Raw genomic sequence first — 21,071 nt, 5'->3', positions numbered from 1 at the left:
TTACTACCCTTACCATCCTAGATTTATCTTGGCTGTGATGGAGTGTTCTTCTGGATCCAACTTGCTAATGTATTATTTAGAATTTCTCACCTACATTCCTGACAGAAAATCATTTTCAATAAAAATTAAAGTATCATGAACTACTATGTCATAAAAAGAAATATATCATTGCTCATGTTTTTGTATCTATATTCCTGAGACAGGGATTCATTGTTGATTAAATATAAATGCAATATTGAAATATTATTGTCCAAGTCATTTCAAATACAGCAACTATGTTCTAAGTTCCATCACACTGGGTATACAAGGGTCCCTGGTGTATTACAAGAGATAAATACTAAATTAAAAAAATACCAAATAAAATACATTACTTAACATTCAAATCCAAAGTACTAAACATTAACAATAATTGTATTTGCTTTCTTAGAATTTAAAATGGTTGTTATATGACAATTTCAAGGCCAAAGACTCTTTATATGGCTCCCAAGAAAATCTGAATTGATACATTTTTCCTTATAAATTTCCCAGTAGTAATAAAGGAAATTCAAAATCTCCCATAGTCTTTAGAGCAATCACAAGATACTAAAGACAAACATCTTTTTTACTGTTTACTGTAATGACTGTTCAACACAATTCAATGAGTGTAACTCCTAAGGAATACCCTTTTTATGGAGTAATCTAGTATCATTTATCTTTCCTTTTGGTATGTCTTCTACCTATTCAAAACTCGGTTCGGTATTAAAACAAATAAGATGGTTAGAAGGAAGACTCTGCATTGCTATCTCAGAAATAAAAGTACTAACTAGAAAGTATTAAAAGTAATTATTAGCTATGGAAAGAGTTTTAAAAGAAAGATTTTTAAAAAGACTTCTCACAGAACTGTGAAAAATAGGGAATAAGGTAATGTCCTAACTTTTCTTGGCAATTTCTGACTTCCTCAATTCAGGTTTTACGGAAAAGCCCGAATAAATGAAAACAAGTTGTGGAATTGAGGTATGAGTGTCACTTAAAAATTCTCTAAGGAAAAGATCTGTGAAATAAAAAAAGATGGAGCAAAACAACAAGTTCATACTGTACAGCACAGGGAACTATATTCAATATCTTGTAGTAACTTATCGTTAAAAAGAATATGAAAACGAATATATGTATGTCCATGTATGACTGAAGCATTGTGCTATACACCAAAAATTGACATAACATTATAAACTGACTATAGTTCAATAAAAATATATTAAAAAAAGAAGAAAAAGATGGAGCGGACTTTACAATAACTCTGTGGAAAAAAAAGTAGATCTAAAACTGTCAGTCTATTCTATTCATTAGTAATGAATTCTGAAACGCAAAGCAAATCACAATCAGTGATTTAGAAAACTTACTTTGATTGGGCAAGAACGCCTATCACTTCTGCATATAAATCTGCAATAATATGCACATTCCCAGTGTTGGTTCCTGAATATCTAAAATAACAAAAGAACAAATGTATTATTTCATTAAATTTTCCTACAAACTCTCTTTCTTAATAAATCTGAAAAATTCCTTATCAGTGTTGTATAAATTTTCTCTGAAGATTCATTTGTAGGATGCTAAAAACCATATGAATTTTCTTCTATCTCTGGATTTTTATTTGCCAGGAAATTAAACATGATTCTTATAAATCCAATCAATGGTTTTAAGAATTATTTTGACAAAATCTTTCCCATAAGTATCTTGTGTGGATTTAAAAAAAAAAAAAAGAGGAAGATAATTGCTTTGAACTCCAAAAACAAATAATCCATGAGAGTCCAAATTAACAAACTAAACCTGGACCGCAGAGAAAAGCAACAATCCCGTAAGTACTTTACTTACCCTTCCTTATGTTTAAAGTGCTTAAAAGCTAAGTTTAGAACTTCGTGAACTAAGGGATCGGGCACAGGATGAACAGGAATCTACGGGAAAAAAAAATCAAGTGTGTGCTAAACAGGTTATAAGTCTTCTCAGGATTTCAATTAACCAATCAATAATCAATTTTAATTTTCATGATAGGATCTACTACAAATCTGTCAATCTCCTTTTCTAAGAAAGCTACTATTTTTCTCTAAGAAGTTGGTTGAACATCTAACTTAACAAGCTCTAAATTAAAAAATACTCGCTTCATAATCACAAATCACTGAACTATGGACTATGCAGATGAAAAAAATTGTCATTGTTGTTGTTAGTACAATTGTTACTGTCAGAAAGTTAAAAACAAACTCATGTAGCTCTGCAGCACCTAGAGGAAAGCAGCTTTTGACTGAGCCAGCTCCATATTCCAGACAGTCTTGACTTTCTCTCGTAACAGTATCCAAAAGGAACACCAACTTTTCCAACAATTTAAAATTATTTGGCTTTATTAGTATTAGAAATTTGTCATATAAATGTTTGTTTTGTTTATTTCTTTAAAAATTATATGCTAGTTCCTAATATGTAAAACACACCAAAACATTTAAACCAGAAAGTAAAATCCCTCCTCTTCCCCATATATATATATATAAAATTACCATTGACAACTTGGTATGTATCTACTTCCAGGCTTTTTCCTACACACACTCACCCACACACCTTATTTTCACTTAACAGAATGATGCTTCTTTCCATGTCAGTACTTAGAGCTTCTCCTTAGACTATTTGACAGCCATGTGATACTCATTATAATTTATTATAATTTATGATTTATTTAATGAGCTCCCTATTAATGAACATTTCATCCCAGATTTCAATATTCAAAATTTATAATGTTATACAATAAACATTTTGTGCATTTAACATTCTTTACTTGTAGAGTTCCACGGGAAAGAGTCCAAAAGGAGAAAGTCTGATGGGTGAAAGATTATACAAATCACCATTGATATAGATTCTAATTCTATATATGTGTGGGTCTGTTTTTGAGCTATTTCATCAATTTATATACATCTACACTAAAATCATGCTGCCTTAATTATTAGAGATTACTAATAAGTTCTGGTGTCTGGTATTGCAAGAACTCCTTGATTTTTCTTCAGAGATAACTTGGCTCTTCTTGGGCCATTGTTCTTCTATATTCAATTCAGAGTCATCTTTTCAAGTTCCATAAAAACTGTTAGGATTTTTATTGGAGTTATAATAAATCTATAGATCAATTTGGGAGTAATTGTATTTTTACATATTCATATGAAATATCTTCCCACTTCTTTAAATGCTTTCAGGCAAGTTTTATAATTTTCTAGTTCTGTCCTTTGTTATGCTTATTCCTAAGACAATAAACATATGGAGAGATGCTTGATTTCATCAGTAATAAGGAGAATGAAAATATACAGGATGTTATTTTATACGTATTTGATGGGGAAAAAATTAAATCTGACAATACCAAATAGTGGAGATAATATAAATGAATGAGGCTTCATACACATTGCTGGTAGAAGTTTAAATCATTTTTTTATATCACCCACAATCTAGTGAAGGTCAGAGTATGCCACCACCAAGCATGGCACTTTGGTGTAAGAATTATTTTGAGCTGACAGCCACTGAGAAACAGGAGATGCAGGAAAAGCTCTCTACCCTCCTTTCTGCCTAACAGCAGCCTCCCCTCCCCTTTCCCATATCAAGAAGAGAACAACCATTATCACTAGAAACAGGGAGTTGGCACTGAGATGGATCTGCACAAAGAAACCTCACTAAATTGCCCTTATCTTCCATTAGTTTCCCCATATATTTACCTTCCCACCATTTACCACCTCTGGGAGCCCAAACCCTTTTCCTCTGTCACTTCTTCATAAAGTACTGCTCTTTGTTAAAATAGGTCCTCAGGTCTAACCTTCCTTTGGGTCTTCACTACTTTTCTGTGAAGGCCTCCAATGTGTATGTAATCAACTTTTTCTTCTGTTAATCTGCTGTCAGTTTCATTTGCAGGGCCCCAGCCACTAAACCTAAGAGAGCAGGGGCCACTAGATTGGCAATAACACACCTAAGAAAATAATGATGAACAGCTACATGTTTCATAGGTTAATCTTAGTAACATATTGTTGAGTGAAAAAATAAGCCCCAGAGGACAATAAACAGTATGATCCAATTTTTTAAAAAGCTCAAAAACATTTTTTTCAAGTTAAGGGTATCATTAACATAAAAATCAGTGTAATAGTAAAGAAGTAGCCAGGGAGAAAACTAGAAGAGCTTTACATAATTAGGCTTAAATTTTCAGAGTCTCAGGTGGTAGGCTCATAGGTAACTGTAATACTGTAAATTAACAAATACACAGGCAGTGAAACAGGGATCCATCAGTAGCAAAAGTGTCTTGGACAAGGATCATGATTTTATCCAATTCTGCGTGCCTGGGGTCCAATTAAAACAAAGCACACAGGAATTTTATGTCTGCTTAAAACTGTTAACAATGTATTTTACAGAATACCACATCAATAGGATGAAATTGTAATAAAAAAATTAAATATAACCAAGAAAGCCACAAACTAGAGTAGGGAAAAAATAGAGAATTATAAGTACTCAGAGAAGGGCAGAATGCTTCTTGAGAATTTGATGAAGGAGAGATTTTTATTTAAAATGAAGATACATGTTTCTTACAAAGATTAATCAGGAGCTTTTTAGAAGCGGGCTGAATTTAGACCTTAATAATGATCAGGAACTAGTTCAAAACTAGTGAATGTGAAAGAGATATTAGATAAGAGTAATGGTAATTAAATTGCAATGAGGGGCAAGAAACCCAATAAGGAACTGTTCGTTTTCCTTTATTCGTCTCAGTGAGAGGGTGACTGCACTCACACAACACCAAGGAGAGTACGGCACCACCTTCACAGCACTGTCTCAAGCAGAGGGAGGCACAGCTTTAAAAGGCTCATGGCAAACCTTTACTCCAGGATTGACGGCTGTAGCCTCACCTTGGCTAAATGGCTCAGAATTTATTGTTGATCAGAGGAAATCAGAAAGAACATTCATCTCAGATTTCCTAAAAATTGAGACTATCCTAAAGGCGTGTACCTGAAATTCAGTTAAGAAGAAAACGCATATGTTCATGTATAACTGAAAAATTGTGCTCTACACTGGAATTTGACACAACATTGTAAAATGATTATAAATCAATAAAAATGTTTAAAAAATTTAAAAAATTAAAAAATAACCCAAATATTAAAAAAATTTAAAAAAAGAAGAAGAAGAAAATGCACTATGAAGGAGATTCCTATACTACCCTCTCAAAAATCAAACAGGGATTAAGTGGGGAAGCAGCTGTAATCCAAACTCTCTCTTCCTACATCTCAGATAACCTTTCAAAAATAATCTGATGATACAGGAAAGAAATGAAGTTTATACATCTGTTTGCAGAAGCTGAGATTTTTAAATCCCATGTTAATAACAGGGCAGAACCTGAATTTACTCTATATGGTAAAGTTTGAGAATTCAGAGACTCTAGGATAGTCTTAACCTTTGTTCCCCCATTGGTAAACTGAAATTTTAAACCTAGAATTTCTCTAGCAATTAGGGATACTTTAACTAGGAATTTTATAATTGACTACATAATTACAAGAAGCTTTTCAATCTTTTATAGGCAAACATATCCCATCATTATAAAACTATAACGACCATATCTTATTGATACAGGAATTTCAGAATATTGGCTGATAAATTAACTATGCTCATAGCATGGCAATCTTTTATGGGGTACCCTGCACATCTCTTCTTGGGATCACGCTATTCCTCTCATATTAAGAAGAAACTAAAACCAGTACCTGCAAAGGGCTCCCTTAAATTCACACCAAGCTGTTCAACTTATTATAGGTAAACTATAAGCAAATCATTATACAATAAATAAAAAACACCATAGGGTCTTTCTATACTTTAATCATTGTAATGAAGAAAAGCCATGCTTAGCTTCTCTTTTCACTGGTTACATAACCTGGATGAAGTTTCCACTTCCTCACCTATAAATTGCAGATAACAGATTAGAACCCCATAATTACTAGCCCTGAGAGACTGCAAAACTGGGTATATCATAATTGGGGATTGATTCTTGTCCTCTCACTTTTTCCACCCTTCTCTAAAAGGGGCCAGGACAAAATTCTTACCTCCTAGGAATGTAGGGCAGATGAAGGATCTAGAACATGGGATGGAGATACTGAGGACAAGGTGTGGTCGGGGGGGGGGGGGGGGAGGCAGTAAACCAGAGCCCGTGAGGGAAGCAGCAGGGCAGATGCATTCTCCTAGCCTGACTTTCCCCAAGTTGGGCCAAACAAAACAGGCCCCAAGATAACAAAAAGGTTACTGAAGTCATGGGTGTTGTCGTATACATCCTGCGATTATCCATTGATAGTTAAAACAAAGTACATCTCTACCACTAGGTGATGCCAAATGTTAGTCAGGAGTGGGCTATGGCTGACTCCCAGAACTCAATGCAGAACTCATAGCGCTAATTACGCAGGCTGACCCCCGACATTTCAGTGACCTTGCAATAATGCAACACCACATTTTACATGATTTAATTTTTTTGCCCCACTTACTGTGCTGTGTTGTGGTTTTACTATCTTGAGTTCCTTACACAGATGCTTAGTGTGCTCGAGGCCAGAGATAGGAAACACAACTTAAACCTGTGATTTCTCCTAAGTAGTCACCAGAAGTCAATGACAGCTAGGGACATCATTTAGCCATGCTGTATGCTCTTTATTACGACCTTAATATTGCTACCACCAACACTTTTCACTTGTCTTTGTGCAAGATATTACTTAGGCATTTTACATGCATTATTTATAACACTTAGAACAGCCTTACATGGTAGGATTTACCCCCATTTTTACAGATGAGGGAACTGAAGTTTAGAAGTTGATGCATACTTCTCTAGAATATACTGTGTGCCCAGTTTCTGATATATGAAAATGCATTTAATAAATGAAACAAATGAGGAAAGAAAACTTTCAGTTTTATTATAGTACAACTAGAAAAGACAGGAGCAGAAGTGAGAAGAAATATATCTCATCTTTAATTTCTGGAAGAAAAAAAAGTACAACCTCTAAAAATTTTATTTTAAAAATGAATATTATCAGAATGCTCATCCCTACTTCTCCCCTTATTTTCAATAATAAAAAAATACTCCGAAACTGAATCTCCAAAAAAGGGGGAGAGGGAGAACCCCACTTCAGTTTATAGAAAAAAAAGTCTTACTTTTATGGAATAATGTTCCCATCTATAGTATCAAGAATTTTCAGATCTTATCCTTTGTGTGATTTTAGTAGCAGCTCTAATTCTACTTGAACATTCAAGAAGGATATATCTAGAAGACTCTAAAGCATACCCAAGCTTTATTCCAAGGCTACTCCTACCACCACGTCCCAAAAGCTAATGCTTTTAGCACATCATGAAAGTGGAAAACAACAAAACCAAGTTCAGATATGGGCACTGGGGAGTCAGCAAGGTTCATTCATTATGTAAATGACCAGCCAGCCCTCAATGCAAAGGAGAGTGAACAAATTCCTGCCTCAGCAAAATCACAAATAACTAACCCCATAACCTTCATGGCTGTTCACCAACACCCAAAATGCCAACGTTAGGTCTGAAAATACTAAGGATCTACTCCACCTGCTGATACTTCACAATAAGCACCAATAAAACTAAGCCAAGAGCTAGAAGTAGCTCATAAGCCTGGTTTCCCAATCTTACTTATTTCACTGAATAAATGTATGGTTAAAGTTCACTATAAAAAGAAAATTGCTTCAAACATCCTAAATGCTATAGTGCTTTTTAAACATGCTTTTACCATGGATTCTAAAGCCTCTGGTACTAATACACTAATATCTGTAGTTGGCCATGACCCCAAAATTATTCTTCCAACTTTCTTGGAAAAATAAAATTAGTCCTTTATCATCTTGAATTAATTTTGTTCCCATGGTGAATCATAGTAATTTCATCACATTTATGTAAACTCAATTCTCTGTCTAACTTGTTATGATTTAAACTTTAATTTTACAAGATGTTGGCCATTTCACCTAATTTTGTATCACTGATTTTACCAGTAAGAATAATTTTACTGAAAAAAGAGCACTAGCTTTATAATTTGCAGCAAGTCACTGTAACTAAGAACATTTGTTTAATCTATGAGATAAAAACAACAGACAGCAGTAACTGGACACTTTCCATGTCCCAGGCATTACCGTATTTAATTTTCATGATTCTATAAAATGATACTATTATCATTCCTCTTTTACAGAGGAGGAAAGAATTTGTGGGTAATAACTTGCCCAAGTTACACAGCAAGTAAATGACACAGCTGGGATAAAAACACTTGCTATGGCTGTCTCCCAAAACTTATTATACAACAGATCTAGAGTTCTTTATGTATTTTGAAGAGTTCTAAATATGTGTGATTATCACTTATTATTATTATTATTATTATTATTATTATTATTATTTATGATAAGGACATGACAAGTTATTCAAGAAACAAATAATTTATAATATATGAGGTAAAGGACTAACCCATAAAGAGTATTTACTCCTCTTTAAGGCTGAACCAACCATTTATCGGTATTTCAATACTCCTGGGACTCCACATCTCACCAAAATAAAACTGAATCACATTTTAATATATGTATATTACATGGGACAAAAGTAAAAGCCCTATTAAAGTCAAGATATATTACATTGGTTAATCTCTGGATCTATTAAACCCTACATCATTTTGACACGGATGAAAATTGGGTTAGTTTGTCATGGTATTTCAGAAAGTTCCATTGATTTTTACTTCATTTTCTGTAGTTTTATTAGTCTTGAAGAGGATAAAAAGGCTTGCCTTTTACTAGGAAAGGAAAAAAAAACCCATATAGGATTTTAAATAACATGTATCTATGTTCTTGGTGATATATTTTATTCTTTGATGGCTGCATTTGAATGAAAGTATGAAGGTAACGGTAAAAGAGAGAAAGGGTAAGTGGAAAGGGAACTGTATGTTAGAACAATGTGGTAGTAGAACTGAAAACACAGGTGAACTATCCGAACCACTGTATGGCCTTTTTTTTTAACGCTTTGAGTCCATGTGAACCATGGATCTGAAAGGATTTTGTGCAGGGGATTCGAAAAATGAGCCTGCTGAAAGGATGTTCTTAGGTTTACAGATCCCGATATTTTTTTTTCTACTAGAAGAGATAGCTGGACTATTATTTTTTTTAAAGGAAGACAAGGAGAAGGAGAATGAAGACAATGACAATGGGGAGGGGGAAAGGAGAGGAGAGGAGGAAGGGGAAGAGGAGAAAGAAAAACCTCCAAGGGGTTGTCTGTGCCTTAAGTTCTGAAGCCAGTGCAATTACGGGGGACTTTTAGATGAGAAGAGAGACTGATTGTTGAGTGGAAGAATGTCATGGGAAACAAAGGCAAAAGGGCACAACAGAGCCAGATTGGGAAGGGCCCTGAATGTCAGTGCAGGGAGTCTATACTTCTTTTTGCTGGAAGAAGAAATCCACCTGCGAATTAACTGAGTAAAGAAGCGCAAACGCTGATCACCAAACCACTCACAAGACCTACATTTTGCTCAGAAGAGATGCTAGGGACCAACCACAATGAGCCCAAGTCCAAGCTCATTCATGGTATGGCGTTTCTGGTCCTCAGCTCCTTCTCCATCCCTACTTACTTCAGCCTGAGGGTCTCAGGATCCCAGCTGAACTGAGAGATCACAGAAAGCACATCTGGCTTTTAGAAAACACAACTTTCAGAGGAAATCTGTTTTCCACATCTACTAAATAAACCATTATGAGAGGTACAAATTAAAGTGACTTTACCTTTGATTAACGCATTTATCTATTTCACATTCAAAATTATTTTTTAAAACAAAAGAAAAACAAAAAATCAAAATAAAACTATTTTTATTTGAAGACCTCAGATATTCAGACGTGTCTTCTCATGTACATTGTAAAAACAAAAGCAAAGAATAAAGATTATATAATTGAAATATTTTTATATTGCCTATGTCAAAAAAGACTATCAATTAACTTTTATTTCTTACACTTGCTGTTTCCTGTCATATCATATATTCTATTCCATTTTATACAACAAAAGCAAAACTCCCTGTCCAAACATGTCATATGCAAAATATAATTTTTTTTTTCTTTTAGGTGGCCTGACTTTTTCCCAAAACATTACGGTGTGTATGGCTGGAAATATATGGATCATCTTTAAATGTTATATAACTTTTTAAAGACTAAAAGTCACACACACACACAAAAAAACCCTTTCAAATCAGTACAGGTGTCTATACATACACTTGTACTCATCTTGAATAGTAAAAAATACATGTGATGATTCTTACACTATGCTACATATTTATGTCTTTACTATCTATGTCATTCAGATGCTGAGCTCATGAGTGCAGTGCCTAGAACAATGCCAATGAACAACAGGTATTCAAATACTCACTGAATGAATAAACATAAATAATTTATTATCCTGAGATGTCCTCGCTAGTCTGCAAATCACTTGCACTTGACAATTCAGTCTTATCCAAGTCAAATCACCTCCATTCCTCAACTATCACTGCACAATTATTACACGTTGAAATGCAGGCTTGAGGGCTTTGGAAGAGAATTTCTTTGAAAGTGGAGGTAAAACAAGATTGAAGTAGGTGAATGACAGGCAGACTATATTTCCAGCTAAAAGCCTATATTTAACACAGTTTCTGTTCAGCTCCATTTTGCTAACATGATTTCATGTCTTGGATGGCAAACGAAGGTAAAAAGAATGGGGAGTGAGAGGTACAGGACACGAGAGCCTGAGGCAACAGAAAGAAGTAAAATTAAATGACGAGAATTTTGTTTCTGTGGGCCGTAATTTTAGATATAACGTCCTAAATAAAGTAACTGAAACATGAAGGCAAAATAAGCAAAAAATAATACAGACTTTGCAGAAATAAAAGAGCTTACCTGCTTTAGAACTTCAACTAAAACTAAACAAAAAATGAAATCTACTGCTAAGTCTCTCCTTTCAAGAAGATAATCTCTTTCACGTTGCTGTTCATCCCTGAAACAAGAACCCCAAATTAGGATTGCATTAAGACTGTCAATCTGAAAACAGCTCTTGGTTAGTAGTTCATGTTATTTACTGAGTGCCTAGTACGAATGGTGTCCCACAGCAATTGTTAGCACAAGTTTTTGTAATAACCCCATGTATGTATTATATATATTCACAATCTTTCTCTTTTTGTACATTAGGAGCTTGTACATACCTCTCACTGTTACATCTGTCAGAAATTAAACCTAACCTAAAGAATTAGTAAGAGGAAGAAAAATATGAAAATACAGTGCCAGATAACTTTCTCATAAATCCAAGTTGAAAAATCACAGATGGCGTCTACTGAAGTCCAATTCTAAACTAAAGACCATCACCTGAACACAAATAGATGTTTTATTTAAAACCACAATCTCCCTGGGAAACTGGAAAGAGAAGAAGACAAGTTCTAGGATTTGAACACCAAGAAGAGTCTCACGGTATAAGAATACAGGGTTTTGGCCATAGTTGCGGATGGATATAGCTCAGTGGTAAAGCGCATGCTTAGCATGCACGAGGTCTTGGGTTCAATCACTAGTATCTCCATTAAAAGAAAAAAAAAAGAATATAGAATTTTGGCAGTTTTCCTGCATCACAACAATTGCTTTCCATCACAAACCACCTGAATAAGTCTTTCTTTGAATATTTTCTTAACTTCTTGTATGACTGTTAAAGCTCCTCACTGAACTACTGAAAGGCACTCCTGAATTCAGTTTTGCATGACTGGTTCCAGTGATGACTCCTGCAGGGCTGCACCTACCTTAACTGATACCTTCCTTTGATTTACAGTTTAAGCGTGGACTATCTTTTCCCCTTGTTACCACTTCATAACAAAAGTAATTGATGTTTTTGCTTAGAAACCAAACAATAACAATATCTTCAGTTGGTAACACTAGTACCCCCTTCATTGGGAGTGTTTCGATCCCAGGTAGAACAGTAGAAAACGTTCCACTTACCCCTTAGATTTTGTGCTAGATCGAGGCCTATATTCGTAAGATTCATCTTCAGTTCCATTCTGGCGTCTGTACCAGTCAAACAAGGTGCGAAGTAAGGAAGGGAGACAGTGCTCTGCTACTGAGCTCATAGAGCTTATCAACTGAAAACACAAGATATTACCAGAAGGTAACATACAACATCTAAGTACCACATTTCTAGTTCCACTAGCAATCACTTAGAAATGAGTAACATTTCTAGATTAAAGACAGAATAAACACAGTAACTCAAAAACAAGGGTTTTAAAATAAAAGTAAGGACTAAGGGTTTAGCCAAGTAATAAAGTAAAGTGAGCTAAGTTTCACTAACTACTAAACTTTAACCAGAACCATTCAGGTTAGCTCAGTGGCTCTCCACCTTTTTCCTGACTCCATTTGCTACTCACATGTATAAAAACACGACCACCAGTAACATCCCTGATTATACACCATACCTCTGGGTGAGCTGCTAAGCATACCATCAAACAACCACACCTACTTCCTACCCCTGGCTAGTTCCTCTCTGCTGATATGGATGAAATGTTCTAAAATGTTGCCACTGAAGAGATGAAGAGATACAGAACCAAAGAAGACTACACTGTGTTAGAACTGTGGGGAAAGCTCCAGTTTACTCTTTACTGCTATTGACACAGAACAGAGAATTATAATAACATAAGCAATCTGTGAGAATCACAAATAAACTTAATAGAAATGTGCTGTAATAGATGCTTTTAAAGCTTAGGATATATAAATGGACAGCACAAAGGTAAATGGAGTGGGATGAACAAATGCTACTCAATTTGAACCGTCCCTCAAATTGCCTGAATTGTAGGTGAATTATCAGATTCATTTCACGAATGAATCCAACATGGCGGTAGCGGCGGTAAGAGGTCCACTGGCTACCATTAGCAGTCCCGAAGGTCTCTCTTCATCTCAAGGATCCAGAGAAAAAGAACTCCCTCTTCATAAAAAATTCTGTACCTGATCCAACCCACTGCTCGTAAAATTAGTATTTTTAAATTAGCATATAGTAAAACATGCTTCATTTTGTTTTTCTTAACTAAAAAACTATGGGTTGCAGGAATATTTAAGGTCTTGTTCAGTTCCATGCTATAGGAAGTATCAGTTCATGAAGATAAATTGATACCTCTAGGAATTAAACATTTAACTTTCCTAATATTTTATATTCTTTATAACTTCCAAATGTATTTTATCCAGGAAAATAGAAAACAATGAAACAGTTTATTTGATTGTATATGCTATTCTTCCTTTCTTCATTAAATCTGTCTCCCTTTAATAATACATTTATTTATAAATTATCATAATGTAACAGGCAAATAGTTTCTGATATAGAGAATTAAAGTAAAAATAAGGTTCTAATTTTATTCAACTATTTTTGAAAATTTATATTAACAGTGAACAGCATCACTCAAAGGAAATCCCTTTAAATATCTAGAGAAGAAACAACAAAATGCCATCTGCTACTATAAATATATATTAGAGCAGTTTACCCCAACATAGCTTTTTATTGTGAAAAAGAAATCAAGTTATGAAGCATGATCATTTATAGTTTAATTAATCATTTATGTAAGAAAAGAAATGGAAATTTTCCTTAAAATGTTGTTTAATAAGATTTCAAATTCTGATTTTTCATTCATTAGTAAAGTGGATGCAAGATGCGAATAATCTAGATATCATTACAGTAATATATTAATACATTAATAATTAATTAATAGCTAGTAATCACTAGTACTTTGAAAGATTTGAAAAGGGTTACATAAGGTGATCTTATCACCATAACAGAAGGCTAGCCTTCTCAATTATGGTTTCTTCCTAGACCAGTGGCTATTTACTAAGTGCATGAATCGGAATCACCTAGGGCGCTGCTGTTCAATACAGGTGCCAGAGCACCACCCTTGGTGATTGAGTCAGCAGAACTGGACTGGGATCCAGAAACACAGTCTTTTTTGGTAAGCCTCCAACAAGTAATTCTGACTGGTCATCTCTCTATAATCAAGTAGACTAATATGAATATTAACTTCCATTTCCTAGAAAGATTAATTATGAGAAAAGTAGCTCAGGAATACTGAGGGCTATACAAAGCTAATCTGGGTTATGGGGTTTTGCAAACAATCAACATGGAATAAAATAATTCTTGAGCAAACATAACTATGATAAAAATAACACTTGTTCAAACATTCAATCTCAGCAAGAGGAATTAATATTAGAGGACCACTGCTAAATTTTAGATACTAGTATTCTATATAAAGGGTTTGGGGTTTGGTTTGGTTTGGTTTGGTCTGGTTTCGTTTTGGTGGGTTCTTTTTTTTTGGCCATTGTGTATCTTCTTTTCGAGTTTCTCTAGCTTTCTAACATAGTCTGCTTCGCCTTTGCACAAGCACAGCTGGAAGGACAGGCGTGAGCATGGGATGTAGTTAATGCCTCTTAGGGCAACCCTCAACTACTGGGGATAGGGGCTGCAGATAAATATTCCAGCCCCTCACCCCCATTCTTCAGGCATACCATGACAGGTGACACTCTGTATAATTCTCAGAATGGAATGAACCCGCCAGTGCCCAGAGCAGTGCTCTCTACGATGCACATTTCTATCAGTCTTTCCTCCTCCCAGCTTCACTCTCAAGTCTGCTCCCTAGGATCTCGTTCCAGGACCCAGTTCTTGTCTCTGGCTCTGCTTTTAGGATGGGGTGTAGAGGGGAGAGCTGGGCTGGGAGCTTTTAATATAAAGGTTTTGACAGCCCCAGCAGGAAAAAAATAAATGTTAAAAGGTGAAATACTGTCATGTAAAAACTGTAAACAAGGAAAGACTGAGGGACATAATTAGAAACACTCTGAGAAATTTTCAAAGGGCACAGTATAAAACGAGTGCCAATGAAAAGCAAAAAGTTTTAAAATGCTTATTAATGTACAGAAATCAATAAAGTTCACAGCTCATTCTATGAACTATAAAGTTCAAAGTTAGCTCATTCTACTTGTCTTGTTAAAAAACAACCATTTCCAGACTGAATCTAGTGTATAAAGACATACAGGACCACTAAACAAAATAAAGGGGTTTCTTAATACTGGATATATTTGAACCAGACTGTTAGGATAAATATTTTCCTTTCAGGAAAAAGTATTTCCCCACATTGGCATACCTGGTCAAACTGAAGATCTTCACCCCTCTGAAGAGATCTAGACAATGGCTTCTCCTACAATTAAAAAAAAAAAAAAGAATATATACAAAATATCAGAAATCTTACATACGATAAACAATTGAGATTTGTGAGCTGGGTTCATTTTTGTTTTCATTTGTAATTAGAATCTTTTTTTAAAAGGTTCCAATCTGCTAATTCAAAAACATTTAATGTAATTAGTTTAACTTAGAATAGCATACGTAGTGTGACCCCTTTTGTGAGTCTACACACTTGCCTTGCTGGCTACCCCACATATAATCATCTCTTATGAATGAATATAAGAGATGTTTCAGATTATGTTCAAATATATGGTGACTGATTCTTTTGTTGAGATTTTTTAAGATTATTTTCTAAACTTTCCACATTATGCTTTTATATTGAATTTTTATCTGAAATATGTATCACAGAAAAAACAAATGCCATTCTATGAGAAAAACTAGAATTCAGAAATACACATATTTTAAAGTTTGTCTATCCAATAGAGTCCCAATTTCCTTCTCTCATTTATGACTAATCTCCATGAAAATATGCTCACAAATGTACTTGCCTCTGAACTGTAAAATTCTTTATCCAACTATCAGAGAATTGTGTTTTAAACTAATTTAACTGGGGTCAGTAAAATGCCTGAACTTCATGGCACTTGACTTTCTTGATAAGGACAGGTTTTTGGCACGTCCTTGGCACTTGAGCCCTGCTAGGCTAAGCACACTTTGGCAATGATCTCATAGACAGGTCTTCTACCTCTAAAAGCAACTATTATACCCTATCGACACCCAACACAATAATGATCCTGTCCAATAACATGTACACCCAAGTAACTAGCTCCAAAATTTAAGTAGAACGGGACATCTCATCGTAAGTCCAACAGAACATTGTTTCTAAGAGTACCTAAAAGTTTGAAAAATACTGAGCTATCCTAATGTGAATTGTGTATTTAAAACCTGGGCGGGGGGTAGTGCTAGGGGAGATGATAAGCAGTTTCTTCCCAACTTATCTGACTTACTTGATCCCCTCCTCTTGATGCCCCCTTTCCACTATAATATTAAATTTACAGGTCTTCAGTCATGCTTTGAGGAAGGTTGTTCTAAGTAGTTTATTATTCATATACCGTGTTTATATAGTAAAGTAATGGCCAAGAAGAACAGAAGAGAGCAGTAACCTTTTCAGAAACACTTATGCTGTTTTCCTATATTTAACACTTGTCATTTCTCAACAAACTCATGCTTCCTCAAAGATTTCTGAAGATTTGACATCTTCAAGGAGCTTTCCCTAAACCAAACAGTGGGGGTGAGCTATTTTTTCCATAATAAAAACTCAGAAATGATTTTTGAATGCAGAAGAACACTCACATTACCATACATACAAAGACGTGAAATAAGAGTACTGCACTAAATAAAAGCACCTCATCAAGGACTTTAAATTAACCTACGGTTGAGGATGACCCAATCATTGTCAAACAGATGTACTTGCAATATGAGATTTTGAAAAGATAAACCACTTAAAAATATGTTTATAGTAAATGTAACCCACAATCACAACAACTAAAAAAGAATACAGATTATTGTCTATATTCATATAAAGATGAATGCAAAGACATAGGTACAAGAATATTTACTGTAGCATTTTTTTCATAACAGCCCCAAATTGGTGTAAGTCCCAGATTGTCTATCCACAGAGACAGGTTAAAAAAAAAAAAGTTTATAGTTCTTTCTTTTATTGAAATAATATTCAACTGTTTGAAAGGATGAAACAAATTTATATGGGCTGATAATAGAACATTCTCTGATTTACATTGTTAAAATAAAAATAGTTACAGAAAAAATATACATATAAAACCTCTCATTTGTGTTCCCCTCCCAAAAAAGGTGGAAGCTGCTACAGAGATTGATAAATAGTAGACATGAAAAATGGCAGATGAAAAAGTATGGACCGTGATTTGATCCAGAATGGAAGCAAGGGTCATTGTTTTTATTATATAACCTTTAAAACTATTTCTACTTTTTATAATGTCATTAGATTAATAATGATTCTAAAGCTAATAATCCTTTATATTCTAATTTGATTTTTTAAGTAGTATCTATGTATGGAGGCACTAATAGCAGCATGGAGCTTCCAGCAAAAGCAAGGGAGTTTATTGAAGATTCTGATGGCATAACAATGATGCTGAAATATTTCAATAATTTGCAACTGCAGATGGCATTCTCTCCTAAACAATCCTTGTCCTCACAGAGCTAAAAGTCTAATGGCAGAGCAAAGAAAATACATACTACACCTTACACTGACTTTAGGATAGGAAGTTGCAACAGAGCAACCTCAAGATTTTATATTGACCATGGGGAAGATGACATTTGAGTCACAATCAGAGGGAAGTGAATAAGCTTGCTACGCAGACTGAAGGAAAGATAATCCAGTCAGTACCCTGGCACTCCCAAAGGGCTGAGGAATCAGAGAACTTCAGTGCTACGAAAGTGTGGGTGAAGGTGAAGTTAAAAGTAAGAGGGTGGGCTGAATGATTGTTTAGGAAAGGTGTAGACCTTCCTTCTCATTCCCTTCACCCTACTTACAAAGGAACTGCCCTTCCTGGGAATGGGCAAAACCCAGACATGCCGACTGGGGGGTACTACAGTTGAAGACGAGGTATCATACTGAAGGTATCATGTCTTCAACAGGGAGCTTAGGTGAAAATGTACATACCAGATACCAAAAACCCCAGTTACCTCCTGCCTCTAGATCTCAGGATGCTAGCAGCCAAGCTCAGACCTTTCCGTGTGGGCTGCTGAAGGAACCCCCTCAGGAGACTAACCAGCCCCCAGCAAAAGATCTGACATTGATGGTTCAGATGATTACATCTGAAAAAAAAGCATGTACACTGGGCTTCCAATCAGCTGTCTAGTGCCTCAATCATAATAAATAATATATAACAAGTTATAATAAACATGTGAGGAGAAGGAGAAGCTAATAGAAAATGCAATTTGGAGGAAACTCTTTTAAAACTACATACATATGTAATATTTAATATGAAAAAGTAGTGGACACTGCAGAGTTGTGAAAATGCTGGGCCTAACCAAAATACATAAAGTCTAGGCCGGTAGATGATTGGTTAGTCTTTTTTCCTATCTTCTCTTCTGGTCACTGGCAATCTAAAGATAAGATTAACAGGTAAGCTTGGATGTGCCTGTATCATTATCCAGGACTGATCAGCCTCCTTTTAGGAAGAAAGAAACCTAAGGTATTGGATTGCATAGTTTGCAAGCTGCAATTTTAATCAATGGTTGCCCTTCCTTCTTGAAACTTCCTTCTAAGATGAAAATGAAATTGAGGCTGAAGTCAAGCTCAGCTGATCTTCAAATCTTTTGGCTTCCTTAATCTTCTTTAATTATGGCTTCTAATATGAGAATGAAAAGGCCAGTTCCCTCATTTTTGTGGTAGATTAAATTCTTTTAGCAAAAGCCATTCATATTTGTGCGTCTAGGTTTTTATGTAACCTACTGTCCACTTGACCATGAGACCTGCATGCTAGCAATCTATTATGTAATTCACAGACCCTGATGAAGAAAATAACATTTTATAGATTAACTACATTTCCAACTAAACCTTATAGTCATTAATTCATATCTACAAGCTCTTGTAATCCTGAATTCTAAAGCAGACCTTTATCTTATATGCATGCTATAGAATATACATACACTGGTATAAAAACAAACATTAGGGGGAGGCGTATAGCTCAGGGGTACAGTGTGTGCTTAGCATGCACAAGGTCCTGGGTTCAATCCCCAGTGCCACCATTAAAAAGTAAAAAAACCTAATTACCTCCTCACTGCAAAATGTAATAAAGGAAAAAAAAGTTTTTTTTTTAAAAAACCCCATTAATTTGATATGCAGAAAGCAATCGTGAAATAATTTAAATTGAATATCGTTAAGATGCACAGTTTTGAAATACACATTTTGGCTAGTGATTGTTTACCTGTTACTATTTATTAAACCTCAGATACATTATTTCATAGATGCTTTTCTCAGAGTAGTTTCCTTTAATGATCAGAAAGAAACTCACAGGCATGCATGTACCCACTTACACACCATCACATTAGCAATGTTAAATTCTACGCTGCTAAGAAAATTAAGAACACATAATAATACTTCGACTTCCCTCCTTTCTTAGGTCATCATTATTCTCTCCTCTGTTCCTTTCCTCCCTTCTTTCTGAGGAAGGACAGCAGGCTGAGTGAGCCTAATGCTTCATTTCTGTCACTTCTTGGCTTTTGGCTTCAGATAAGTAACAAACCCTTTGAGGCTCAAAATGGCCTAGTTGTGTTAAGGAATAAATAAGCTTCAGCTGTTACATCCTCGACTTCTACCTTCACTATTATCATCCCACTTCTAACCTACAATGTGATCTTGGTAAATCACATATCCATTCCCTTCAAATCCAAAGAGTTACTCCCTGAAGTTATATCATCCTGCTAAAACTGTTCTCAGGCTGATTAATCTCCTTTCCTCAGTTCACTGTACTCTGCCTTTCTCTATTATAGGACAATCATAATACTATTCTCTTTCCCTTGATATCACTGTCTGCTCTTTTGACTTTAATTATCGCCCTCATGTACATGATGTAAAAATCTCTATTTCTGTTTACCATCTCTTGTGAGTTCCCAAAAAGAATCCCCAGCTACCAATCAAATATTTCCACAGGGTTTAGATCAGTAGTAGCTCCAGCTTAACATACACAAAGGAAAAATTATCTTACTCACCTTTACTACCCCAGTAGTATCTCTGTGTTCTTTACCTAAATGAACACACTACCATCTTTTCTAGTGGTAAATCTTTAACCCTTCACTTTCACTCAAAACACCTGCTCCTATTTAACTTTGTGTCAGCTTCTACTTATTTTGTTTCTGTTATTTATCTCATTTTTTCTGCAGCCACTTGCACCATTAATGCCCTAGTTTGAGACTCTTTCCATTCCAGCCTGAATTATATACAATAGCTAAAGTCTCTGCCTTTAATCTGTTCTCCCTCTTACTGTTCAACCACTGTATAATCTATCCTAATAGCCTTCACACTTCTAACCCGATCATTTGTTCTAACCCAATCTAACCCAAACATTTGTTTTCAGTATTCCTCTTCCTTCTTCCTTGCCATAAGCTCAAATCACATAGAGCACCCACATTCCTTAAGTATCCCCATGTACTACAAGTTCAAAGCTGTTTACTTGTTTATTATAAATTTGGCCACTGTCATACCATCTACTCACAGAATATTCTAGATTTTTCTTTATTTTCTATTATGTTTTATCTGACTCAACAATTCCCATTGGTGAAATCCATTTTTGTTCTTTGGTGACCTGCAGTAACTTATCAAATTCCAGAGTCATTACAGCTTTTTTAGATCACAACTTTACTACTGGTCTAGCCCTTACTTTTTTTAAGATTATTTTTTGGAACAGTTTTAGGTTCATGGCAAAAATGAGCAGAAGGCAGACTTGCCATATACCCCTGTGCCCACACATGCACAGTGTCCCCCATTATTAACATTCTGCACCAGAGGGGTGCATTTGTTGTAACTGCTGAACCTACACTGACACATCCTAATCTCCCGGTCTACAGACTGCACTGTGATTCACAACTGGCCTTGTATATTCCATGGATTTGGACAGATGTATAATGACATGTATCCATCACTGTAGTATCATACAGGATATTTCCACTGCCTTAAAAATCTTCTGTGTCTGCCTATTCACCCCACCTCTACTCCCACCCAACCCCTAGCAACCACTGATCTTTCACTGTCTCCATAGTTTTGCCTTTTCCAGAATGTCATATAGTTGGAATTATACATTATGTAGCTTTTTTAGATTGGCTTCCTTTAATATTTTTTTCAAGTATAT

General features: G+C 35.1%; 1 protein-coding gene across 4 annotated transcripts in view; it reads right to left on the bottom strand.

The window, feature by feature from the left end:
- FRYL (FRY like transcription coactivator) overlaps positions 1 to 21,071 on the bottom strand; it is a 140,879-nt gene that overhangs the window by 107,883 nt on the left and 11,925 nt on the right. For all 4 annotated transcript variants that reach the window (XM_064486813.1, XM_064486817.1, XM_064486821.1 and 1 more), the window contains exons 3-7: positions 15,149 to 15,202; positions 11,979 to 12,118; positions 10,899 to 10,995; positions 1,846 to 1,925; positions 1,377 to 1,457 (exon numbers count right to left, since the gene is read on the bottom strand). In XM_064486813.1, coding sequence (XP_064342883.1) covers positions 1,377 to 1,457; positions 1,846 to 1,925; positions 10,899 to 10,995; positions 11,979 to 12,118; positions 15,149 to 15,202 — 452 coding nt within the window. The remainder of the gene's footprint in view (positions 1 to 1,376; positions 1,458 to 1,845; positions 1,926 to 10,898; positions 10,996 to 11,978; positions 12,119 to 15,148; positions 15,203 to 21,071) is intronic.

This window comes from Camelus dromedarius, chromosome 1, assembly GCF_036321535.1.
Source record: "Camelus dromedarius isolate mCamDro1 chromosome 1, mCamDro1.pat, whole genome shotgun sequence".
Classification (NCBI taxonomy): Eukaryota; Metazoa; Chordata; class Mammalia; order Artiodactyla; family Camelidae; genus Camelus; species Camelus dromedarius.
The sequence above is the reverse complement of the archived record's forward strand: the minus strand, read 5'-3'. Positions and strand labels throughout refer to the sequence as shown.